General features: G+C 39.5%; 1 protein-coding gene across 1 annotated transcript; it reads right to left on the bottom strand.

Moving 5' to 3' along the window:
* Positions 1 to 666: 666 nt before the first annotated feature.
* adgrg11 (adhesion G protein-coupled receptor G11) lies at positions 667 to 27,076 on the bottom strand. The gene is made up of 17 exons (XM_042095160.1): positions 26,996 to 27,076; positions 26,664 to 26,782; positions 26,203 to 26,382; positions 25,336 to 25,422; positions 23,131 to 23,250; positions 22,820 to 22,903; positions 22,550 to 22,724; positions 22,000 to 22,156; positions 21,353 to 21,484; positions 20,604 to 20,711; positions 20,440 to 20,479; positions 19,791 to 19,891; positions 19,581 to 19,702; positions 7,017 to 7,282; positions 6,609 to 6,699; positions 6,001 to 6,281; positions 667 to 1,103 (listed from the first exon to the last, which is right to left on the bottom strand). The coding sequence occupies exons 2-17, from the start codon at positions 26,722 to 26,724 to the stop codon at positions 967 to 969; spliced, it is 2,142 nt and encodes a 713-aa protein (XP_041951094.1). The 5' UTR covers positions 26,725 to 26,782; positions 26,996 to 27,076; the 3' UTR covers positions 667 to 966.
* Between the last annotated feature and the right edge of the window lie 757 nt (positions 27,077 to 27,833).

Genomic DNA, 27,833 nt, shown 5'->3' with positions numbered 1-27,833 from the left:
TTTACCAAGCTCAGTACTGATCTGAGCAGTTTAAAATGATGTAGGCCTACTGTAAGTGTAACGGATGCCAGATAGCTTAGCTGTGCTTTTGGAACGTTGGTAAACCTCACTCCCTGACGCCTCAAGAGTGCTGCTGGCATGCGAGCCAGTAGCCTGGGCTATTGGCTCAATTGTTAGAGTGCTCGCCTCCCGATCATTTCACCAACATTCTAATCTGTTCCCTGTTCAGTTTTAAATATTATGTTGTTTTTTATTTGTGTGTCGCTTTGGACAAAGGCGTCTGCCAAATCCATAACCATAACCATAAACTGTATTCAATCATACAGTGTGGTGTGGATGAGGCTTTGTGCACATCACCACTAGTTGATAATTGTTCTATTTTCTAGAGAAACAAAACCTGTTCCTGTACCTAACTGTACACCATCCTAAATAATGTGTTGCTTATAATAATATATCTCAAAAAGTGGCAGACTTCTGCATGCTGTTAGCCTGGAAAAATCCAGACTCACAATTGGGATTTGTTTCCAACACTTGCATCGCGACGGGCACTAACTTTGAAATCATTGGTCCAGCCTTACCAATCACATTGATCAGAGATTCCTAACGTTACTTCCTACTTCGCATAAACTTTACAAACTGACAATAAACAGCATCAGCAGTCAGGAAACAATGTATGCGGGTCTGCCTTTGCTGTAAATAAATTTCTGCAGTTTTCCGACTGCATTGTTTGATGTTTTCCTCTCTCGGTTATGGAAGACGGTTATGAACTATGGTGTTCCAGACTAGATCTCCCTGAAAGAAGATCTAGGTGGACGGGGCCAGGCTAGCATGTTGTTGCTTTAAATGCATATTTAAATTCATTATCAGTGTGGCTGGCAACATTCCAAGGTTTGTCTCCAAAGGTATTTGTTTGGGAAATGATATTGCTGACATTTTCCCTATAGAATGAACCATTTCACATTCATTTCACATGTACGGATTTTTTGACTCTGAGATGGATGCATCTGAGATGGATGTTTTAGTCGAAGAGGAAGATGAGCTGTTGGTTTCGCCTTCTCTGATGATGCTGCTGGTGTTGTAGTAGTACAGGAAGAGGAAGAAGCCTGGGAGACATTGAAACATGTGAATTTCCCAACACTGTTTCTTCATGAGACATTGAAACATGTGAATTTCCCAACACTGTTTCTTCAGAGACATTGAAACATATGAATTTCCCAACACTGTTTCTTCATGAGACATTGAAACATGTGGATTTCCCAACACTGTTTCTTCATGAGACATTGAAACATGAATTTCCCAACACTGTTTCTTCATGAGACATTGAAACATATGAATTTCCCAACACTTTCAATTTCAATTTCAATTTATTTGCTTAGGGGGATAGCCCCTTGAGATAAGATATCTCGTTTTCGAGGGGGTCCCTAGGACAACAGTACAATACAAAAACAAAAACAAGACTGAACAGGACAACATACAGTACATTCACACAAAATCTCCCCCACTCCCGCCCCAACGTCACCACCCTTGAGGAAAATAACAATAGGTCATAGCATGGCAGTATTCAGCCTACACATTTACAAAGTATATTCAGTATAGGTGTTACAGAGAATAGTACTCAGCACATCACCAATGTACATATACAGACACCTAATCATAATTATTCAAAAACATTTACATGTGGAGTTCGCCTGTAAGTAGGTCAGAATGGAAAATTTGAATGAGTAAAGGCAGACTATGGATCTGATATGCCTCGGCAGACTATTCCAGTCGTAGGGCGCTCTAAATTTAAATGCCCGTCTACCAATCTCCTTCGTAATATTTGGCACCGTGAACATGGGGTGTTCAGTGTGCCGCAATCTGTGGCTAGGTCTGTGTGGAATTAGATAGCCTTTAAGGTATTGGGGGAAGTCAAGGTACACACATTTAAAGATGAACTGATACCAATGAAACTGTCTTCTGGCTTTTGGTGATAGTAAGTTCAGGGAGTCATAAAATACACAGTGATGGGTCATAAACGGACATCTTAGAACAAATCTACACAGGTTATTAAATGCTACAGTTAAAGGTTTCAGGTTTGAGTCTGAAATGTTTTGATAAACAACGTCCGCGTAGTCTAACAGTGGGAATATTAGTGTTTTAACAATTCTCAGCCGCATAGTCCTAAATATTTAAATTCTTTGACTTGTGCAAGTATTGAACCATCGAGGAATTTAAGAAAAAGAGAAGAGACTTGGGTACGTGATGCTGATCTGGTGGGAAACAACATGCAGTATGATTTTTTTGTATTCAATAGTAGGTGGTTGGTCTGGAACCAGTGTTGCATGGCAACAAAGTTATACTGTAATGAAGACTGGATCTTAGAAACCGACACATTAGATGTATATATCACGGTGTCATCTGCGTAAAAATGAATATTGCAGTCTGAGCAGATTTGTGGAAGCTCATTTATGAATAGGGAAAATAAAAGTGGCCCTAAGGAAGAACCCTGAGGGACACCCTTCTCCATTAATACAAACTGGGACAGAGAGCCATGTAGGGAAACACGTTGACGTCTACCATGGAGATAAGACTTGAACCAGAGAATAGAGTCCTTAGAAAGGCCTATTGCATGTAGTTTGTCAAGAAGCAGGTAATGATTGACCGTATCGAAAGCCTTGGAAAGATCAATAAATATGGCACCCACTGACATGTTGTTGTCTAATGCAGATGATACATCATTGGTAAATTTGATTAGGGCAGTGGTTGTAGAAAAAATTGGTCTGAAGCCAGATTGAAATGGGGACAAAATAGATGAGTCATTAATATATTTGAATAATTGTTTAAATACTAGCTTCTCAAACACCTTTGCTACGCTACTAATGATAGAAATAGGCCTATAATTATTGGGATCCTGGGGATCCCCTCCCTTGTGTATAGGTGTAACTCTAGCTGATTTCCACATTGGAGGAACCACACCAGTGGATAATGATAGGTTAAATAAATCAGCTAAAGGAAATGCAAGTACATGTGAAGCAACCTTAATGAACCTGACCTCCAGTCCATCCGGATCCATTCCACTGCCAACCTTTAAATCAGTAATTGCCTGCTGGACATCTGTAGGATATATTGTTGAAAAGTCAAAGGAGCTACCTTGCATTTTACATGAGCTTAGATAGGAGACATTAGAGCATTGGGTGTTGCAAATGTTGGAGAAATGCTGGTTAAATGCATCAGCAATTGCAGTGGGATCACTAATAACACTGCTGTTGAATTTAATTTTTGTAGGTATGCTTTTAGAGGAATTATGAAGTAAGGAGTTAAGATTTTTCCAGAACTTCTTGGGATTGCTAAAGTTACTAGACAGTGCATTTTTATAATAATTAGATTTAGCGTTCCTAGTTTTAGTCGTACAGATATTTCTTAACTTTTTATAGGTATCGAAATCATCTGCGTTTTTTGACTGTCTATACTTCTGCCAGGCCATATCCCTCTGTTTAAAGGAGTATATTAGGTCAGTGTCAACCCATGGTAAATGATGGCCCTTTACCCTAACTGATATCCAAGGGGCATGTTTATCAATGACTTTAATGACTTCAGTGTAGAAAAAATTCCAGGCATCCTCAATGTACGGTATGAGAAGCCTGTCCCAATTAATGACAAGTAAGTCTTGGATGAAGTTGTCTGCGTTAAAGTGTCTACTTTGCCTCACTCTGATGAGCTTGGGTGGCAAGCGAGGTAATTTAATTTTCCACACACAGTAAATCATAGAGTGGTCACTAAAGCAGTCTGATAAAACACCAGCTTCAATGATTCTATTAGAATGAGTGACCAGGATCCAGTCCAGTAAAGACTTAGATCTACGGTCAACCCGCGTAGGTTCAGAAATCAGTTGCGACAGGTTTAAACTTTCAAAATAATGTCGATTATTTAGTGATGAGTGGTCAAGCCAGTTAATATTAAAATCACCAAGAATAATCATCTCATTTGAGTTGCATACTGAATTGATAGTATTACCAATACACTGTATTGACTCAGCCACAGAGTTTGGAGGTCTATAGATATTCCCTATAATCAGTTGTTTATTAGTGTGAAAAATAACTTTAACAAAAAGACATTCAAAGTGTACCGGTTTTTCATTTGGGATTACAAAATCAGAAAGTAAAGTTGAAGAGACATAGGTAGCAACGCCCCCCACCTCGGGAACCTCTGTCAGCTCTGTACAGAACATAACCATCCAGTTTTATTTCCTCATCTGAAATGTCATTGTTCAGCCATGTCTCAGACAGTGTGATGACACTAGGATTATTATACACAAGCCAGGACCTCAAGAGATCGATCTTATATGTAAGACTTCTAACATTTAGATGGATTACAAATAGGCCTTTACCCATGTTGACTATTCAGGGATAATGATTAAAGAGTGAATGGCGTTGGTGTACGGATGGGGGGGAAGAGAACACACACACACACACACACACACACGACAACACAAATACCAACATAATAGGCCAGGGCATCAGAAATGCAAGAGGCCTTCAGGTGCTGCCAACTATAAACTTATTATGAGGTGAAGTGGCTGAAGCTAACCATTTAAGTCTTACACTTTTATTGTCTTAGTTTCATGTACTATGCTCTCCACAAGCTAGGCGTGGTAATATATCTTACTGGTGCAAAGTTAAAGTAAATGAGCTAGCCCCTGTAGAAAATAGTCAAACAATAGCACAACTTGCTGAAAATATGTTCAAGACATTGTATGTATGTCAATCCATCCCAGAATTTAGGATAATAAAAAGAGATACTGTTAGAAAAATAGCCACACACACACACACACTCACACAATTAATTAAGTTGGCTGGGTAGACTAAGTGACAGCAACATAGGCCTACTCGGTGGAGATAACAGGGTTTGCTTCTAGAGATAGCTCTATTCACAGATATCTTCCATACCACCAGTTCAGTAGTATCATAGGGTTCAAAACTAAAACGGTGGACAACACAAAGCATAAGACATTCAACCACTGTTATGATTATTGTTTCCACAGTCACATCAACAAGAATTGTGGTGTCAAATAGCAAACAAAAGAGGAAAAGGAAATAAACAACAGTAGACTCGCTACTTGGGAAGCATTTGAGTTCACTTCAAAACGACATGTCGCAAACCACAGCATCGCTGTCAAATCAGTTCAGGTTCGTTGACGCATTATATCAGGTTCAAGTTCGTGCCACAGAAAATCAGGCTATAACTCCAGGAGAGAACTGTCCAACATAAAACACCGCATAATGTCACCTCTGACAAGTTTATGATGCAATAGGTGAAAAAGAAAAAAATAGAGAAAAAATTGTTTATATCCAATATATCCTACAGAAAAATAGGCTAGGTGGAAAAAAAGTAGCCGCACTACTTCTAAGGAAAAATAGTAATTGAGTTCACTTCAATAAGCTGAGTCCATGTCGCCAGTAGGACCACAGAGTTGTTATCAACACAGTTCAAGGTACCTCATTAGACGAGTCAGTGGACATTCTGGGGTGAGCCTCAGGGCATTGAAACATGTGAATTTCCCAACACTGTTTCTTCATGAGACATTGAAACATGTGAATTTCCCAACACTGTTTCTTCATGAGACATTGAAACGTGAATTTCCCAACACTGTTTCTTCATGAGACATTGAAACATTTCTTCATGAGACATTGAAACGTGAATTTCCCAACACTGTTTCTTCATGAGACATTGAAACATGTGAATTTCCCAACACTGTTTCTTCAATGACATATTTTGCCATGAAATATATATTCCAGTCTTGTTTGCAAGTAGCAAAACAGTTTTATCATTTATGACAGAAATGCACCCTTAAACTTACCCTCTCGATGCAAATACAGTGAAGACACACCGAATAGCTAAGTGTCTAAATTAATCAATTGCCTGTTTACTTTGTTATATATTTTTTAATTCTAACATCCCTTTGAGGATCACGTTTCTATTTATCGGCTGATACTTATAAGTTATTTGTGTCGTGTAACTCACCTTGGAGAGAGTTGAGTACTGAGAAAATGTAGTAGGACGGCACCCGCAGGGGTCCATGACTGAAGAATGCGAAGCTCCAGGTGAGGCCTAGCACGCAACAGAGGCCCATGACAGCGATGACGTCCTGCGATCTGGTGCTGCCTCCCTGCTTGAACTTTGACCCTCTCAGGTAGCAAAGCCAGCGGAGCATCACCACGAAGATGGTGAATGTGAAGAGGAAGATGGCAGTGTAGTAGCCTATGTTCACTACATACTGAGTTTGGAAGTCAGTGATCCAGCACCTGATCAGAAGAGTAGATTTTCATTGGCATTGATGTCAGAGCAATAACATACACATTATATACTCACAGTGGTGTAGTCTAGTTAGCTGTAGTGGATGTACTGTGATGTAGTAGTTAGCTGTAGTGGGCATACTGTGATCAACCCCAAATGTTAATACGCATTCTTGCCTATTTTAAGTGGGTATACCGAGATGGTGATGCTTTTTAAGTGGGTATACTGCGTAGTCCTGCGTATCACGTAGACTACACCACTGCATACTCACTACTGTTGGATGGTTTGAGGTGTTGAAATGAATTGCAAGAAAAACGATTGTGCAACTGACTTACATCTTGACGACAGTTTCACTGTCAGTGTAAATCTTTAGTTCACCATATGTTCCCAAGCTGAATAAGATCAAAACCACCACAGCACCTGGAACTGCAGTGAGATTCAAAGTAAGAATTACTGGCAAGACGTCAATCAAAATGTTGTCAGAGAATGTAGATTACATTGGGCGTAGGATCTTACATTAACACAAAGCACAAAAGCTACTATACCAAATTTAATGGCCAAACAATACTTAACCATACAGTGAATTTGAAACTAACAGGTTCATTGCATTAAATCATTTTTTTGTCATCGTTAACCCTTAATAACAGCAGAATCATTTCTGTTGTCTGTTGCAGATGTTTGTTGAAAGTAAGTGAGTGAGTAAGTACGTATTTATTTATATGGCGCATTTTTCACAAACTCACGCCATCCGACGCAGCAGAGCTTCAGCTTGTAGTTGGCAATGGTCACTGTGGCAAACCTAGTCAGCTGCAGGCAGAGGTGGAAAGCCTCCACTGCAAACCAGGTGAATGAACACAGCATGGAATAATGCATGACTCCGCCCATGACCTTGCATGCCACATCACTGCCCATGCCGGCAATCGACTCGTTGGACAGAAAGGTGAGGTCAAGCAGAAAGAGTGCCAGGAGGAGGTGGATGAGGATATGGGTGGCATTGCTAGCCTTTGCCCTTTGAAGGAGAAATTTTGGATTACTAACATTTTTATGTATTAGAAGTGATTATTAATAATTTTACATGTATTAGAAGTGAATACTAATTTACATTTATTACATAGAAGTGATTAACATTTCATTTTCTTATATATATTCTTTGTATGCTTTCTATACATTCAATACTGTGCATCAACTTTGCTTTGTCTGTCATTTGTTCTCTCCATGTCATGATTTTCTAATAAAGGTCATGCGACCCCTTTTGTCACGAGTTAAGGGTATTCTGCCTTAGGCAGTAATATTAGGAATATCCCGACAGGAACTAGACTATGGCAAGAGAATGCTGAAGGATGTATATGTATTGTATTGACCAATTATCTACTTACTTGGAGTAGCCCCATGACTTGCGTATGGCGCATGGATCACATGCTATGTCCAAGAAGTGTATACAGTATGTATTGTTGTATTTCTGTATGTATGAGGATTTTTTGGAAACGACTATTGTACTCATGTGATTTGTATTACCAATGTAATTAACATGTATAAGATGGGGCTTCGCCCTAGAGAACTTTGAGTTGTGTTACTGGAACATGCTGTTGCTAGTGACCTGCTCCCGGTATCGTGAATAAACCTGCAGTGGTTCCTCACACCTGAGTGTTGCCTGGATATTTTTGACCACATTTTGGTGGCAGCGGATGGGATACCTAACTCCGAGAAGCAGCGATAAAACCTGGAAGGCGTAGGACCCGGATAAAGTCGACTGACGGGAGATCTCTTTGTGATATTGGGACAATACCGTGGAAAAAAGGCAATATCGCCCGCGGGACCCATCCTTGCCGGAAGGGAGTCATCCTGTGTCTCGGATACGGTATTACCGTATTGTGGTCACAGGCACCTAGGTGGTGAGTGGGAAGCGATTTTTTTCTACCACTTTGTAGTTAAAAGTTGGCTTGTGTGCCGGGGTGCAACCGAAGCAATCTGCTCTATTTGTAGGAAGGTAGAAAGGTTGGCTTGTGAGCACAGCCGAAGAGCAATCGATAAAGGATCTGCTAAGAGAAGCAATCGGTAGGATTGGCTTAAAGCGCTTGATACGGCGATTGGATTGGTTGATAACATTGCTATTGTACTCTGATAGTTTGCTCTGTTTTAGGCGTGAGGTAATTTGGCTAATAAAAATATATTAAAGGGACACTGCTATGGGGACTAGTAATAGTAAAACTGTTAAATTGCCTAAAGGTATACATAATCCTGGATGTTTAAAAGATATGTATAAGAAATATGGACCTGAATGAGTAGATGAATGTTTATTGAATAAGTGGAGTAGATGGACTGAAGGAAAATTTCCTTTAGATGGTACGTTGAGTTTGGAAAGGTTAACTGAATGTAGGGCTATGATGGAAAGGAAGGCTAGACCTTTTAAGCATGATTTGTTTGAAAAGTGGGAAAGAGAAGCGAGGGAAAGAGAGGAGAAGAGAAAGCAAGTTATGGAACAGAGAAAAGTTATGCAACAGAAAGAGCAGGGCCAGAGAGAGAGAGAAAGAGAAGGTTTGTGCGGAGCTATGGACATTTCAGCTGAAGTCTATGTGCAGACGAGTAAAACTGACCCTTCAGCCCCTGTAATCCGTAAACCTCCCCATTATGATGACACATGGGCTCCACCTCTCCCGCCTCCACCACCTCCCCCTCCAGCACCCCCTGCACCACAACTGGCTTTGGCTGCTCCTGCCCCTATGCCACTGCCAGCAGCACACCAACCAACACCTCGGATCAGGCATGTGAGAGACACTAGAGGACTAGGAGTGGAAAGGCTGGGCTATGCAGAAGGGGGGCAGCAGGTAGTGAGACGAGTGTTACGTCTTAATGGTGATGATATTGATGAAGATACGTTCCACTTGGCTAGCCCTGATCCCCCTGAGGCAGAGGAGCAAGATGTGTTCCTTTTAGCTGGCCCTGACCTCCCTCCTCGTGTGTTTCAAGCTCCGATTATCCAAATGCCTGGTCACCAAGGAACTTTGATTGATGTTGTTAGACCTTGGCTCCCTGATGAAATGAAGTCTGTAGCTGCAGCTCTTCCTAAACCTGAGGAAGGCATAGAGGCGTTCATAGAGGCAATACAGCGCATGGATAGAATTTACAAGCCCACCACAGCCGAAATGGCGGCTGTGTTAGCCCAAAAGTGTGCCCCTCATTGGTTGCAATTAAGAGAAAGATTGCCCGACATAAATCGTATTGCCCCTGCTGTTGCAGCAGACAACCAAGTGAATCCTCCTGTGGCCGCTGTGCCATCGGGAGAGGACAGATATCAGCAAGCTTTGAATGCCGTGTTTACTGAATTACGTGCTTGTTATACTGCTACTGAAGATTGGACTAAAATGGCTATTTCTCAGCTTACGACAGAGACTGCTAGAGAATTCTTGGGAAGAGTGGCTTCAGCAGTTAACAAACATGGGGGAGGAAATACTAACCCCCAACAGAGAATGGCTTTGGTCAGACAGTATTTCATTCTTGGAGGAAAGAAAGAGGTCATAGACTATGTAAAGAATCATCTCGTGACGTGGAATATGGCAGCTCCAAATGAACTGTTGCAGTATGCTGAAAATTATGAACGGCTTAGAGAAAAGATTGAACATAGAAAACAGGACGCTCTTCAGGATGCAGCTCTCAGTTTCTATCAGAGAAGTGTGGAGAGAAGTGGAAATGAGGCCAGAGGTCGACAGCGTTTTCGTGGACGCGGAGGAAGGGGAGCAGCAGGATTTAGGAGGACTGAAAGAGATGGTTGCTGGAATTGTGGAGACGTAGAACACATAGCGAGATATTGTCCGAAGCAGGGTGATTGGAGACAAGACGGGGATAAATCATCACAACGACGCCCTCAGGGTCCGGTCTGGACACAGAATGGAAATTCGGAATAGGACAGGGAGGACTCTGAACAGGGGACTCCGGGACCCCTCACCAACACTTCTGCATCACCCTATGAACTTTATCCCCAACTGACTTTGAATGCTGCCGCACAACCTAAGCTAACTCTTTCTCTGAATGGTAATGATGTATCTTTTTTAGTTGATACAGGAGCGGATGTTAGTACACTTGGAAGGAAAGATAGTTGTAAGTTTGTAACATTAAAAAGCAATAGAGTTATATATGTAACAGGAGCTTCAGGCCAATCAGTGGCAGAACCAGTTTCTACCCCTTTAGTGGTTCAATATGAACATCAGACAGTAGAACATTCTTTTCTCCTGAGCAGTGTTTGCCCTGAAAATTTACTAGGCCGAGATCTAATGTGTAAATTAAATCTTACACTTTTTCTTTCTCCTGAAGGAGTAGGTCTAGAAGGGCCCATTTATCTGTATTGTCAGAAAGTTAACCCCACAAAGATAGGATATGAGTGTAAAGACATTAGTTTAGCATTAAAATCTCCGATCTCGGTTCTAGAAAAGACAGAAACCCCTGAGGAATTTCAGTGTACAATCGCATGTTTTCAAGGCTCTCCAGATCAGCTGTATGTGAAAGAGTGGTACCAGATAGGAAATAGTATTGAGACTATTGATGTAGCCGGCATATTGACCTCTAAAATCTACTCTGCAGTAGTAGTAAACCTGTCTCCAGGTCTGAAATATGTGTTTGCAAACACAAATTCTTATCCACATGTTGCATTGGTAAAAGCCCAAGAAAATTGGATTGATTTAGGGCCGTTTGTGAAAGCGTGTGTGAATGCTAAAGATTGGACAGTGGTCCGAGATACCCCAAATTTGTTTTATTCACCATTACAAGATACGTATTTTTTCCAACAATGGTGTTCTTTGAAAGTTACTCCTGTGCAGAAAGAGCTCTCTGCATGTTTAATACCCTCATTAACCCAACCCGATGAATGGAGGGTTCTCTCTTTAAAAGAGAAAGCAGATCTGTTAGCCGCGGTTCCAGATAATCTCTGGGCAGCTGATAGTTATGACTTTGGGACTCTATCTACTGCTCAACCATTAAAAATATGCGCAAAAACATTGCATTACCCGTCGAAAGCCCAATATCCGTTGTCGAAAGAGGCTGAGCAGGGGATAGAGCCCGTATTCAAATCATTATTGGACAGGGGAGCTATTGTGCGTTGCAGTTCCTCCCCAGTTAACACACCAATTTTGCCCGTTAAGAAGTCTGATGGCACTTGGAGATTTGTGCAAGATTTAAGACTTGTTAACGACGCTATTCACCCGAGGCATCCTATTGTGCCAAATCCTTGCACAATTCTCTCTAGTCTGCCATCCACTGCGAAGTTTTATTCTGTAATTGATATTAAAAATGCGTTTTTTACGATAAGAGTACATCCTGCCTCTCAATTCTGGTTTGCCTTCACCTTTAAAGGTCAAAGGTATACTTGGAGTCGTTTGCCTATGGGATACACAGAATCACCTTCAGTGTTTAATGAGGCATTAGTGGCCTGTTTGACACAATTTACTCCACTGGCAGGAAGTACTGTTATTTCTTATGTTGATGATGTTTTATTAGGAAGTCCATCAAAAGAATCATGCCTGATTGACACTGTGGCATTGCTGAAATACCTGGCCAGGGTGGGACTTAAAGTCTCTAAAGAAAAGTTGCAACTCTGCCAAGAGCAAGTTAAGTACTTGGGTCATATACTCACTCCTGGCTGTAGGGCCCTAGATGCGTCACGCATCACTGCAATTACTGGTTGTCCGAGACCCAGGACAAAGCAGCAATTGTTAAGCTTCTTAGGAATGATTGGTTATTGTCGTGCTTGGATTTTAGACTTCTCGGAGAAGGCACAACCTCTCCGAGCATGCGCAAATGCTTGTAAGAGTTTGACTGACATTGTAACTTGGACTGACGACTGTGAGACTGCTTTTGTGATTTTGAAACAAGCTTTAGCTTCAGCTCCAGCTTTGGGATTGCCTAATTATGATCTTGATTTTCATTTGTTTGTATGTGAAAAAGGAGGTTACATGTCTGGGGTATTATGTCAGTTGCATAGTGGACAGTATAGACCAATAGCCTATTTGTCAAAGAGACTGGATCCGGTAGCAAGAGGCTGGGTGCCTTGTTTGAAGTCTGTTGCAGCTGCTTCAAATGCAGTAATGGCTTGTGCGGATCTAGTATTAATGCATCCTTTGACTGTTCATGTTCCACATGACGTGCATGCATTGCTTTTACAAGCAAAGACATCACATCTGACAACTGCCCGCCTCCTTTCATACCAACATGTCTTATTGACTCTAGCACATGTCACACTTGTACGTTGTACCACCCTCAACCCATCGACATTATTACTTACCGCCGAAGATGGTGAAAGCCATGATTGCTGTGATGTCATAACAATTTGTACTAAACCTCGTCCTGATATATCTGAGGAACCCCTTGCTAACCCTGACTTAATTTTTTATGTCGATGGTTCCTCATTACGCTTGGAATCTGGAGAGGTAGGGAGTGGCTACGCTGTGGTGAATCAATTTGAAGTGGTTGAATCTTACTCGCTCCCTCCAACTTTTTCTGCCCAATCTGCTGAGTTGATAGGACTTTTTCGAGCTTGTGTGTTGGCAGCTGGAAAATCTGTTTGCATATACACTGATAGTCGTTATTGCTGGGGAATTGTTCATGACCATGGAGCAATATGTAAAGAAAGAGGTTTTCTTACAGCTACTGGTAAACCTGTACAACATAAAGAGTTCATTGTATTGTTGCTGGAGGCATTTCAGCTTCCTTCTGCTGTAGCAGTAATTAAGTGTGCAGCGCATACTAGAGGCACTGATGAGGTCAGCCTTGGTAATGAGAGGGCTGACTCAGCTGCTAAAAGTGCCGCGAAGGGGGGAGTTGAGAGGAGGATACCACCAGAGTTTTTAATTCTTTCGAACAAAACACAATTGTTTTTGAATTTGAATTTGCATATACCAGATATAGTGACATCAGGTCAAGCTTTAAAAGAAGCACAAAAAATCAGCAGATACAAAAGAAAAAAGAAAATGGAAAAATTGTAAAAAGAATAATGATGATTTGTGGCTACATACTCCAACAGGCAAGCCTGTTTTACCAAAATCATGTTTTCATATAGTTGCTAAAGTTACTCATGGTTTAGATCATGCGAGTGCAACAGCTATGGTAAAAACAATAGAACAACTTTATTTTGCACCAGGATTCACCACCGCGGCAGCTGCTTACTGTGATAGGTGCATTACCTGTCTTAAAAATAACACCGCACCCACAGTGAGAGCCCAAGGAGGGCATCACCCACCACCATCAGGCCCGTTTGAATATATTATAATGGATTTTATTCAATTGATCAATTAACAAAATGCAAAAGTTATGAATATTGCCTTGTAATTGTGGATATGTTTTCAAAATGGCCAGAATGTTAATGGAATGTTGAAAGATAATACTAAACTAAAACTAGATGTACCGCATAGCGGTACAAAATATGACCGCCGCTCAGTCCTGTACATCCATTCCGCGAAAATAAATCACACTTCAATTTGTCTCCATCTTTTACTCCATCCCCCACTCTTGAAACTTTTGTGTATGCTTATTTGGCATGCCTGAGTGTGTGTGTGCGGCTGCACAGAAAGTAGCCTACTTGTGCTGAAAAGGTGAATAGATTGTAGAATAGCCAAAGAAGATGTAGCACTGTTATAAAACCTTTAAAATCTCTAAACAATCACAAGTAGGGCAGGTCATCACAGTTTATCCATTGCAACTGGATTGATGAAAGGTCACTTACACCTGTAGGCTACATTGTATTTGGGAAAAGCAAAAGGTATCAGCATAATGTTATTTATTTATTTATTTATTTTTTATGTATTTATAAACAAAAACATCTCTGTCAGTTCCATGCCGTTTTCAACAGCTATCAAAAACAAAGGTCATTTTTGGATGGATGGATTTTTTGTGAATGTTTCTTCTTCTACATAAGATTTTAGTCATCTTTAGTTCATGTAATACTTTGTCAATGCACAAATTAAGTAACAGTAGTCTGAAACGTTATTGTTAATGCACAAATTAAGTAACAGTAGTCTGAAACGAAATGCTGTTTTACATCTAACCAGTGGTGCAAATAACTCACATGTCCAAATGGGCCTTGATGAAATGCGTCGCTAGACTGTTCATACACATTTTAACGGGCCAAAGTTGAAGAGCTTTTGTCCGTTATTGTTCGTGCAAATATAGGCTGATTCATGTTCCCTTGCATTGTGTAACTGAGGTCCATGGCTAGTCTGGCTTTCATCAGACCAAGCTCAATCTTTTAAGAAATCAAAAAATAAATAGCGGGCAGATCAGGCTGGGTTCACCCAGCCTAGTCCATAGGCACCCGATATTGTTTAATTTTCAGATTGAGATATACACGCTCTGGCTATTCTAAATGCAAAAATGCATTAGGGAGTTATGACAAAACTGTAACTAACAAACTAGATCCTAATAGAAAGCTGTTAGCTTCCCTAAGCTACAGGTAGGATTATAAGGTAGGCCTATTTACAACATAAATTGTCAATAGGCTATGCTGGTGACACAAATAAAATCTCCTTTGGAAACCAATGGTTTACGACTTACAGTATCAAGCGGACTTAAACTGCCATATCGTGGCGAAAAGTTGTAATAACATTCACGCAGTTCCATGAGTCAAGGAAAGCGCGAATGAAGTAGCCACTTCTAAATGGGACCCACTACACAGTAGCTTAAGGTGTGTTGCTAAAGCAGCCATAATGAAATGAAGGTGTCATTGTTTGGATACTTCACACACACGTGCTTTTTAATTTCACAGACTACAACTACCAAGCTGGAATCAAAGCACATCGATTCCCCTCTCACACCCTGCACGCACTTAAAACAAAATAAACAGGCGTCTCAGTCTCACGCATGTATAGGCAAAACTGTATCAGACCGGTGTAACGTTGGTAAATCTTCCATTGCACAGAATGATTTTGGAGCACGTGCAATAAATGACAGTCGAAAGATACAAACAGTGCTGCTATCAATTTGCTTGGTATAACCGCATTTATAGTTTTCTACAAATGCAATCAATCAAATGGGCCTCCATCACTCAACCAACGCTAACGGTAACATTACCTAGGTCCTTATTGATATTACAAGATTAACGTACCTGCAGTAAAAACCAAGCATGTCCGATAAACATCCTCACTTCATCCTCACTTACACTTCATGTGAACATCGTCCTGTCCTTATTAGATGTTGCGCTGCGGTAAATTACAGTCCTTGTAGGAAGTGTCCATTATTTTTTCAACCCACTTTTAACTTCCAAAAAAATTACGTCTCACTGCAACGATGCGCCATCTAGTGGACAAACGACTACTTATCGCCAATACTGAAAATGCAGCCATGATGATGATGAATATTTTGGCTTTCTTTTGATCCTATTGAATTTGTAATTATGTATCGGCCGTTCTAATACCGATAGTATGTGGGTGCCTGTGTGTGTGCATGTTTATATGTGTGCACCGCCATTTACAGGCCAATGAGTGTACAGTCACTAAATGTACACATAACCTAATTTTTTTAGCCCCCCCCATGGATGAAATTCTACAAAACTTGGCATACCCCCAGACCCCCAGAGAATGCCAGGTCAATCATACACATAAAATTTGGTGCAGTTCTGAACATCTTAACTGAAGATAGGGGCGATTAAAGCAGAATAATATTGCATTTTCATTTTTGACCGAGGCGGGGGAGGGGGGGGGGGGGGGGGGGGCAAATCACAAATGAGTGATTATGAGCCAGGTTGATGTGGACCCTTGAGACCAACATACCATAAAAGATTCACAGAGAACTGTGTCTGCCCTACCCTCCTTTCGGGGGGTCCAGTCCAGCGGGGGGGCTGCAGATCAAAACGAAAAACGATGGTTCCATGCTATCCATATGGGGTTACATGCCCACCAAGTTTTGTGTACCCCGGTCTTTCAGAGGGTGCCATAATGATCCTACACTTTTAATTTCGTGCAGTTTTGACCTTGTCAGCCAGAGATATTGAGATGAAAACACCTAATTTTTTGCTTTTTCATTTTTAACTAGGTGGCGCTATACATGAAATAAGTGGTAATGGGATGGGTTGACATGCCCCCTTAAGACCAACATACAAAAAAAAGGTGGACCTCCTAGGCCCTACGGTTCTCGAGATATTCACAGAAAACTGTCTCCGGCCACCTACAGGCCAGTTGGTGTATAGTAACATAAATTAATTTATTGTGTGGCCCCCCATGAACGGAATTCCACAAAACTTGGCGTGCATACAGAGGGTGTCATAATGATCCTACACTTCCAATTTCGTGCAGTTTTGACTATGTTAGGTCACAGATACCTTCAATTACACCACCTCATTTTTACTTTTTTGTGTTTAACTAGGTGGCGCTATACATGAAATGAGTGGTTATGGAATGGGTTGACATGGCCCCTTGAGATCAACATACAAAAAAAAATGGTCCTCCTAAACCCTACGGTTTTCGAGATATTCACAGAAAACTGTGTCTGCCCTACCCTCCTTTCGGGGGGTCCAATTCAGCGGGGGGGCTACAGATCAAAACGAAAAACGATGGTTCCATGCTATCCATGTGGGGTTACATGTCCACCAAGTTTCGTGTACCCCGGTCTTTCAGTGTCCCGGGAATCATTGACGGAAATTTGGGCATGCGAAAAAGAAAAAAAAAAAAAAAAAAAAAGAAAAAGAAAAAAAAAAAAATCTGACTAAACCTATATGACCGCCGCTTCGCTGCGCGGCGGTCATAATAATGGGATGGAATTGGTTGACTGCTCTACCTTTGGCTCTCCTCTACCTCAGAGGCCGTGCATCAAGATCAAAAGGTTTAAGAGATTTTGACTGCCCGTCCCATACCAATTCCAGGTTTACCTAATCCTAACCTAATGTAGTTGGTACCTTGTCTGGTTACATGCGAGAACTGATTGCTGCTCTATCTTTCGTTTCTTAACAGGTGCAGTTGACTTTGCCTCAAAGTTTTCTGGATACATAGTGCCTGTTAAGGACTTTCGAAGAAAACGCTGGAATGAAGAACGGTGGCGTGGACCATATCAAGTTCTGTTGTCTACACCTACTGCAGTGAGAATTGCAGAAAGAGACTCTTGGATTCATCTGTCACACTGCAGAGTGGTGAAAGAACCGGAACATTATCTCAACGGATTGTGACTTTATGCTTGAGGTTGACCAGTGGAGGTTTTGGCAAACTTCGCCAGTAGGCCTTTGGATATATGTTCCATCGGGGATAAGGGAAGTGTTGCAAGATCCTGCTGTTTTAACCTGCATCATAACTAGAAAGTATTGGACTGCAAATGAACGGAAGTATGCTCTGATTGTTACACATTTTACTAAGTACACATGTGAAGTCATTCCTTTGAGGGTAGGGAAATCAATTAGTGTGGTACACCAGTGTCCATTAAAATTAGTGGATTCAACCATCCATCATCCAAATCAGTGGTGGATATTGAAAGTAGAAACAAGATATCAGTATACATTAAACTTGCACTGTTTTATTTCCAGTTTAGCTAGATATTTAATCATCGCTGGACAGTGACCTGGGGAGGGCCTAAAAACCCAAGCCAGCTCTGCTGTTGAAGATAGAATAGAGTGTTTGTTGTTTTATAACTGGGAGTAGAATGGGGCTAGTGTTGTTATTCTGCGTGTTCATACTGATTATGCCCACTTCTCCAGAGGAGGAGATCTGTGGTACTAATAAAGCCTGTCAACTGGCTTTCCAAGCTAGAACAACTGTGGCAGGGACGAATGAGACCTGCTGGGTGTGCCAAGAAAAGTCTTTTCAAATGCGTGTTTTTCCCTACAGGACTTCTTACGATTCTGCATGCTCTGCATCTCGACTGTGTACTAGTAAAGATTGCCTTAACATAGTAGGTGTGACAGGGATAGAACAATTTTTAGGTGGTTCGTCCTTGAATATTATGTTAACATGAATGGATTCTGTTTGGATAAATAGAACTGGACAAAAGATTTGATAGAATGATATTGAAATGTGAAATGAGTTTTACCCTGATATGATGACCCGGAAATGTTTTTGGATGATGTTATTGGAAATTGGATTTTTTTATTTATTTTTGATTACTAAAATTTCTTTGTGGCCTTAAGCCCCAAAGGGGGGAAATGAAGGAGAAATTTTGGATTACTAACATTTTTATGTATTAGAAGTGATTATTAATAATTTTACATGTATTAGAAGTGAATACTAATTTACATTTATTACATAGAAGTGACTAACATTTCATTTTCTTATATATATTCTTTGTATGCTTTCTATACATTCAATACTGTGCATCAACTTTGCTTTGTCTGTCATTTGTTCTCTCCATGTCATGATTTTCTAATAAAGGTCATGCAACCCCTTTTGTCACGAGTTAAGGGTATTCTGCCTTAGGCAGTAATATTAGGAATATCCCGACAGGAACTAGACTATGGCAAGAGAATGCTGAAGGATGTATATGTATTGTATTGACCAATTATCTACTTACTTAGAGTAGCCCCATGACTTGCGTATGGCGCATGGATCACATGCTATGTCCAAGAAGTGTATACAGTATGTATTGTTGTATTTCTGTATGTATGAGGATTTTTTGGAAACGACCATTGTACTCATGTGATTTGTATTACCAATGTAATTAACATGTATAAGATGGGGCTTCGCCCTAGAGAACTTTGAGTTGTGTTACTGGAACATGCTGTTGCTAGTGACCTGCTCCCGGTATCGTGAATAAACCTGCAGTGGTTCCTCACACCTGAGTGTTGCCTGGATATTTTTGACCACACCTTCTATGTGGGGAACCAGTGGGGACAGTGGATAAGATGGTCACAATGATGGCATATACAGTACAAAGATATTCCATATACAAAGATATTCCAGTATTGATGTTGAGCAAAACACGCCTTTTAGTAAATTCATTAAGAAAATTATTTTTTAAGTGAAGTAAACACTTCATTAAGCAAAACGCTGTTTTTGAGTTAGGCCTCCTAAAAGAAAATGGAAACAAATAACAAGCACACAACTTCAAGCACAAAAAAACTGTCACTCTACACATTCCTGACTCTGTAAATGGGAAATATTCCTGAGTCATAAACTGCTTAAACTAAATCAATAGGTTGTTTTGGGAGCATGAAAAGGAAGGGTGTAATTTCACTGGCCCATGAGTAAAAATGTTCAATAACCTTTTGGCAGAATCACTGGCTGCATTGTTAAGAAACCAAACTGTCTTCTAATTCAAATTTTCCTGATCCCCTGCGGATCATGATCCGTACAGTGCTCTGTTGGATTTGCATCACATCTGCCTGTGGTCATTCATAAGACTTTGCATACCTTATGCAGCAGAACATAAACAGCGTGATTCCCAGGAAGAACAGTGAAATCCCACAGCCGATGTAGGTGATGTAAGTCAGGGACGTCAAATCAGAAGCTGAGATGTTCTGCTCAAGGGGCGTCTGACAAAAAAACAAACATTCCAGTAATGCATTGCATTTTGACTTCCTGCTGTCCTACTTGACTACCCTGTGTGTTTCTGGCCCTCACCATGAGGACAGCAAAGAAGGTCAGATGACTGCATTCACATGTCACGTCGTTGTTGCTTATGTTGGTGAGACACCCTGTGTCTGTCCAGTTGGGTTGAGCCCCTAAGAAGAGGTATTGGGAATGTCTGCATTAGGAATGACATAATTTCTGTTTGGAAGTTCCTTCTAAAAGCATTTAGTTTTTTACACTGTGTGCTGTGCTGTACACTGAGACCAAATTTCCCTCACAGGATCAAAAGAGTAGATATACTTATACTTATTCACATAATGCATAGACTTTATGAACATCTGGTCATACTCATCCACTATTGAAACATAAATAGGAGACAGTAATAGAAGGCCCTCATTTGAAAGACCGGCCAAGTCTTAAGTGTCAATCACATGGACCTAACATTAGCTTACTCTCATTGCTGGGCAAATATACATAATTAAACAGGAATATACTTCCATTTCCCCTTGGGGATCAATAAAGTATATATCTATCTATCTATCAAATATGTAAATGTATGTGTAAATAAATATGAATAAGAATGTGACATATTAGGCACGTGTTACTCGCATTTATGCATGAGTTTCAAATTTGGTTCCATAGTCTGCAGAGAAATAGCAGTGGCAACCTCAAAGTAAATAAGATGACATTATATTAATACCTTCTCCATCCCAACTTTGGCAAGACAGATTGAATCCCTCCTAAATATAAGCACACACACAAAATAAAGACACTATTACTGGTCGGGTTGGCATCTGTGCGTATTTACAGTATGACAGCTGTTAAACCACAGTGGATCATGTAGAAAAGATAACAATTTATTACCGGTGGGTTCATGTTGTATTTGATTTGAATGGGTTCTGAGAGATTGGATATATTGGTTCCCATGTCAATGGCGTACACATAACTGGAAAAAGCAGTGTAATTTTCCCCCTAAAAGAGAGAATAAGAATTGCACTTTTACGGAATAAGAACTGAACTTTGAGATGAATGTGTTTTTTTTTTGCTAGCTAATAATTTAATTTGCTAGTCTCGATTAAGATACATGGAAGTCTTCAAAGACGAGGCCTTCCTTGACTGCAAAAGCTGGACCAGGACAAAAGACTGCAAACACAGGTTGTGTTACAAACACAGATGAGAAGGCCATTCTTCCTTCTCAAAGAATTTACATGGCCTGATGAAAGTAGCGTAATTACAACCTTGATTGTTTGTTTGTTTTGTTTTAAAGTTTGTTTTAAACTTTTTCAACACAGTTGTCCACTGTTTTGAGTAAACGTGTCATTCAATCTTGAAACTGTGGCATACCAGTACAAAACAGTTTCAGATTGAACGTGCCCTATCAATTATTATTGGCGTAATGAAGCTTATATCATTTATTGTGTTGGGTCCATCACTGACACTAGAAAACAGGGCAGCATTACTCAGCTGCGTTCTTCGAAATGGAACAACCTTGTCATGCAGCTTTGGCACAATTGGTCTACGAAGGCAACCCCTGAAGCATACAGTACAGCCCCTGAATTGAGACATAGCTATTATGTTATCAGTTTATAAGAGCATTTTAAGCGTTTACGCACGGTCATATTTGGGAAACGAAAAACACCAACAAATGCGTCCTTTTCTGAGTGGTTATAGGATTTCCTGTAGGCTTCTTCGGAAACACTCACAGACAGAGGATATTCTTTTAGTTTGGCCTCATCCTGAATCAGCTGGAAAGAAATGGTAGTGTAGTGGTTAATAAGGAGCTGGGCTAGCATGCAGAAGCCTGAAAAGTTGTGGGTTCAAATCCAAGCTTCCACTGTTGTGCACTTAACCTCAGGTACTTAACCTCAAGTTGCTCCGGGGACAATGTAGTCCCTTGTAATACAATTGACGGTTACACTTCACTTGACAGTGTCGACATAAGAGTGACATGACACTGTCATGAACGTGTCATAAACAAGTAATAATCGTTTATGACACAACGCTTCTGTTATTAAGTGACATTCGGTTTTTGTCATAACAAGTTAAGGTTAGGATTAGGGTTAGGTTTAGGGTTAGGGTTAGGGTTAGAGGTTAGGTTTCATGTGTCATGACAGTGTCATGTGTTCACGACAGTGTCATGTCACTCTTATGTCAATACTGTCAAGTAAAGTCTTACCCAATTGACATTATGTAAGTGACTTTGAATGAAAAGTATCTGCTAAATGAATACATGTAAACATGAATGTACATGAACACCAACATTTAAAGCACTGTCAGTGCTGACAAAGGATAACTTGTACAAGTCGGCTTCATCCTTTGGTTTCACCATGACCCCCTTAATCGGCCCGATGGATAGACTGGCCTTGGTGAGATTCCCCATAGACTTTGCCACAGAGGACAACTGCTTCATGACCTTCCTGTGATTGAGAGAAAGAGATATCTCACAGGCAATTTGGAGGATATATGACAAATGAAATGATTTTTCACTCAAATTTGGTCACACTTTACTTTTTACAGATGCTCAGATTATAAACAAACCATCTGTTCACACTGTTAACAATAGTTTATGGTTAAGGTTAGGGTTGGGGGTTGGGTTTGGTTGAGAGATGATGGTTAATAATTGTACAAACAATTTTGATGAACAAACCATCTGCAATGTTTCTGTCTATCTAACTATTCCAGTGAAAAAAGATCTTCATACTGTTTTAAACTTTCTTTTAATGGCATGAAATACAGTAATGTAATTTTAATATGCTTCAATATAACCTAGTGGCGATTTAAAAATGCTGCACATTTGTGTAGTTACTTACGAGGCATCACCAGGATCCACACTTTCACCGTTGCCACTATTGTTTTGGGCTGGTATGTCAGGAAACCCGGGTATCTTAGTAGTGTCTAACTTTGGTAGATCCTTAATAGGGTTTCCACATTTACTACAGCTTAGTCCTGAGTTGGTTGTGTGTATCCTTAATTCAAAGGGAATATCTGTAACAGGTTGATGAAAAATGCTTATGCTTTTTTAATAAATATTACACCTGGACATTGAATGACTTTGATTTTTAATACAAAATTCTTCTTACCTGCACAATTTTTATCATAGTCTGCGTTCTTGCAAACGTCATCCTTTTTGAACGGCGGTGGAGGAGAAGAACAATTTGAACCACCTTGAAGAAGAGAAAGAAAAAAACATGCACTATTGTTAAGGCCTGTTAGTTTTATAGGCTACTGTAAATGGAAGAAGTCCTACTTGATGTGCAACATTATCTTATTTTCTCATTTCAAATTTAAATGAATTATTTTGTGATAATATGGGATGTTTTCTTATCACTACTCCATATAATAGGTAACCAGTATTAAATACGAAGCATAATTTGCATGCATGGTATTATACCTTCTTGGCCACAGAACATGACATTGAATGACCGGTCCATTGGTGGGCTTTTAACCTTTAAGTAGGTGGTAGATAGCCCTTTTTTCAACCAAAACCCCAAAACCTCGTAAGTAAAATTTTCTGGAAAGGAGTAAAATAAATAACGGTTAAAAAGAAAAGGATGTTGACGCCTTTGTTGATAATAAACAAACATCAGGGTTTCTACCATTAACTTTTTATTTTAAGACGCTACATGATACTGTGAAGCCTTTTTTAGGTTGTAAAGACATTCAAACAAAAGACTGAGAAGCATCTCTCAAAGTACAACAATCCCTTTACATGAAGAATAAAAACAGAAAAGTCACTAAGTAAAAAACACTGTAATAGAAATATATATATATATAAATATTCATCAAATATTATTGCCACCTTACCTAAAGTTTACTAAAAACAGGTGTAAAAATAATCTTTTGGTGATCTATTGTAAGGTCACCATGGAAACAATGAGGAAAAAACAATCTTGAAGGGAAGCAAATTTATTCTGAGAAAAAGGAAAATCTCATTAAGAAATAAATATTTTTAAGAAAAACACGTCACCCACAATTATTGCCACCCTCAGAAAATCGTATAGGCCTGCACAACATGTAACGTTTTCCTATTTATATTCAACCTGTCTAAGTTAATTTTAGTGTCTGTGAACATTCAGAAAGTTCATGGATTTCTTTTTCACTAAGGTCTGAAAATAAAATGACAGAGGCTAAATCCCCAAGTCATTTTTCAACATGGAAAGACAAGAGAATATACTCAATTTAAATAGAAGGAAAGTGTGTTGACATTTGTAAAGAGTGTTGACATTTGTAAGTCAGGGAATGGCTAGGTACTTGGTTGAAAATGTCCATATTTGCAGTTAAAACAATAATAAAAAGGTTCAAATCAACTGGAAATGTGACAAACATGCTTATACAATGACCCATTGTTATATTGCCCCAACACATAGGAGGATGGAAAAAGAGAGGTCCCCCAAAAAATCTTCAAAATGATCTCACTGCTAATAGATTATTTAGAGGGCATGCCAAAGCCTTTCTTGTTATTTAATTACAAATGTACATTTAAATGGCAGGAATAACTGAATGCAGTGACTTTGTCTGGAATTGTGGTCTATTGTCAGATGAAATGAAAATTGCTCTCTTTGCAAGGTGGGGTTTGGCGTACATAGAAGAATGGCTATACTGAAAAGAACCCCATGCCTAATGAGAATTATGGTGGCGTGGCTGTGATATTGTGGGGCTGTTTTTATTCCCAAAGGCCTTGGGAACCTAATTAAGGTGCATGGTATCATGAACCCCAGAGAAACATGAACATTTTCAATCGAAATCTGTCAATCTTTGCCAAGTCTAACACTAAAAGTGGATCATAATTGGATCATTTATCAGGTCAATGAACCAAAACAAATGTCCAGATCAAAACTGAACACAAAATCAAGCTTCTGCCGTTACCATTGCCATCAGTCCCTAGATCTAAACTCCATGGAAAAAGAGTGGGGTGAGTCAAAGAGGAGAATGCACATGTACTTTTGTAAACAATGAGATTTTGTTAAAACTAATACGAATGGTATTAAATTCTTTTACTTTGTATTTTTTGACTTTATGGGGTGTCATAGGAGAATATTATGAGCTGTTTTATTGGGAAAGGGAGGCTTGAGAAGGTATTACAAGCAGGGGTGCCAAGATTTTCCTTTTTCTCAGAATACATTTGCTTCCCTTCAAGATTGGATTTTTCCTTATTGTTTCCATGAGATTGTGAGATTACAATAAATCGCCAAAAGATTTGTTTTTATACCTGTTTTTAGTCAACTTTAGCAGAGGTGTCAATAATTCTGGAGGTATACTGTAGATGAAATTATGATTTGTTGCACATGTTTGTTTGTCTACGCACATAATGTTGTTGACACAAATATCAACTACATATATTCAGTCAGAATAAACAATGAGGGCCCTAATTTATGTTGGCAAAGTGCGAAGTCTAAAGACTATCTGAATTTAATGTAATAATGAGGCAAAATCTAATCACTCATGTAATACCATGAGTAAGATCCTAAGCACGGTAACCTGATATCATGTACAAGACGCTTTGCTTATTGACCGCCTTTGCACTTTGCCCGTCATTTAAATTAGGGCCCTAACTTGCATCTTCACTTCTAAAAAATTAGATTTGTTGTTCACTTACGGTGCCCATGCTTAAAAAACGCTGTGCCACTGTCATTGTGTGTGTCAAAGACAAAAATAGGACAAATGAGCTTTTCATTTCCTTCTCCTGGGGGAAAGTATAAGAATTCAATAACATCATATTTTGGCTGTCGGCATCTTTCCATATTATTATTAAACATGGTGTGTTTGAGAACAAGAACAGGAATGTTTGCTTCAGAATCAAGGTATCCACTGATTTTGACTAGTAGTGCATGACAAATGTGTCCTTCAGCATTAAAACCTCTGTCGGAGTCTCTTTAAAGGACAGTGAATATGTCAATATCTTCCCTTCCTTAACAGAACCAATTCAATGTTTTGAAACTCTCATTCTATACGTACAATTAGCAGTAAGGCAAGTGCTATTAGTTCCTGTTCCTTAATTTGAATGACCTGGCTCAGCAACTGCTTAGTTATAGCTATACCTATAGCTAACAGATCTAAAACCTATGTAACACATACATACATTACTGCACACTGTATCAATATACAGTATATGCAAATACACACAACAAAGCAAACTGATTACATAGATTATACACTTTAGTCAACAAGAGTGACATAAGAATTCTTCATTGACAGAGTATTACATTTATACTGTAAACACACATTGAGCGCTCACTTGACCATTTTCAGCCAGGTGGAGCTCAGATTTCCACCCATCATATATCAGATCATAAACATCTCATACATATAGGCTAGAGGTGGAGTTGTAGATGTATGGTACACTCAGAATAAAGTTAAAGGTAAATTACTTGGTTAATGGGAAAGTAACTGGGAAAGGTTTCCGTTCTGCATCAAACACCAAACACCAAACCATGCATTTAAATGCACAAGTCAATAAGCTTACCTGTACACTCTGAACAGTTGAAAATCACCCCAGAGATTTCTCCATCTACAATTGTTATGTTTTTTTCTTTGTGAATGCAGTTCATCAAATCTTCATAATCTAGCTTTGGCTGAAAGCTAGCATCCGAATCCTTTCTGAAAGTATCCCTTTTTGATGAATGACATTTCTTGCTATGCCCCCCTAAAATAAATTAAATACAAAAAATAATAGACATTGCAGGGGAATAATGTCACATTGTTTTCTTTTAAATCGACCATTTATGCAAGGAGTATCAACATTGTCAGAACTAAGACCCTTCTTTTGGCATTTTTGCCATATATTTCCTTTGGTCTAGACCATACAGCAGTTTGTAAAGTGTGAACTGATGAGCTGCATGAACTTCTTTTGTTCATTTCTGGGTTACAGTCCTCAAACAAGTTTCATGCCAACAGAACTAGTGAATGATGTAATGATGTACTCACCAGTATCAAAGACCATCAAGATGGCGATTGACACCACAATTATCCAATTATTACCATCCATGTGAATAAAATCTGTATGGCAAATTCAAAAAGGTCTCCCGGTATGGATGGAAACGAGTCTGAAATCAGGGATTTTGTGACCATTCAGGTCAGTGAATCTGATTTACTATTCTTGTCATGAAACTATATAACCCCACTTTATATGGGTTAAATTCGTAACTTTACTACTCAAAACATTAAAATGCTCCCATGCACAATTCTATGCCATGCTAAATTCAGTTCAATTCCTCCTCCTTGACATTGTTCGAATAAAAAAAATAGGGGAAACTTACCTCACTAACTGAATGTCACTGTAAAAGAGCCTTTAACTTCTGCTGAGTAATTGATCTGTGCAGTGAAACTGTAAGAGCTCGACTGAATGAGTTGGCTCTTCTGCCAGAGGGAAGCAGTCTATCTGATTTGAATAATAACCAAAGCTCGCAGGCTTGTATGTAAACATAAATGTTTTTACCTTACACTGTTAGTTTGTTTTATAATGCAACATCTGTGACTCTATCCCTATCCATAAAGATTGTGCGTTTGTACAGCCAGATTCTGATCGTATCCTCAAATGAAGAGGTTATACAGACACAGCACAGGGACTCCTATTACATATTGTGTGCAATTGTGTTACTTATTAAACAAATACTTGTGCCTGAAGTGCTGAATTGCTGTGTAAAAAATACTTTTGAAATGATGAATACAGTGCCAAGCTCATCAAAGAGTTCATATATTTACTGTATATAACATGTTTATTTGTCATTCTTTTCTGGGACAGAATGGGATCAAATAATTTTGCAGACCCCCAACAGTAACTTTTAGGAACCCCTGAAGAAGTTCTCTGTTCTAATGTCTTGGCTCTTACAGGTACAGTAGTTTGAATAATGAGCCATGGCTCAAGTGAAAACAGGCCCGGATCTCGTAACTATGAAAAGTGGATGTTTTGAAGCTTTTTATTATGCGTGCAACGTATATAGCTATATGGTGTGCGGATCACTCTCTTTTACTTTTGAACTCTTTCCTCTGATCCAGCACCCATCTGAAATGGTGAAAAGGGATGTGCGCGGTCACACGTTAACTGTATTGAAGCTTACAGTAACTGATGCCATTTGCCACATTTGTGACATGTTG

This window comes from Alosa sapidissima, chromosome 6 (genome assembly GCF_018492685.1).
Source record: "Alosa sapidissima isolate fAloSap1 chromosome 6, fAloSap1.pri, whole genome shotgun sequence".
NCBI classification, from domain to species: domain Eukaryota; kingdom Metazoa; phylum Chordata; class Actinopteri; order Clupeiformes; family Clupeidae; genus Alosa; species Alosa sapidissima.
Note: the sequence above shows the minus strand (reverse complement) of the source record. Positions and strands in the feature narration are given on the sequence as shown.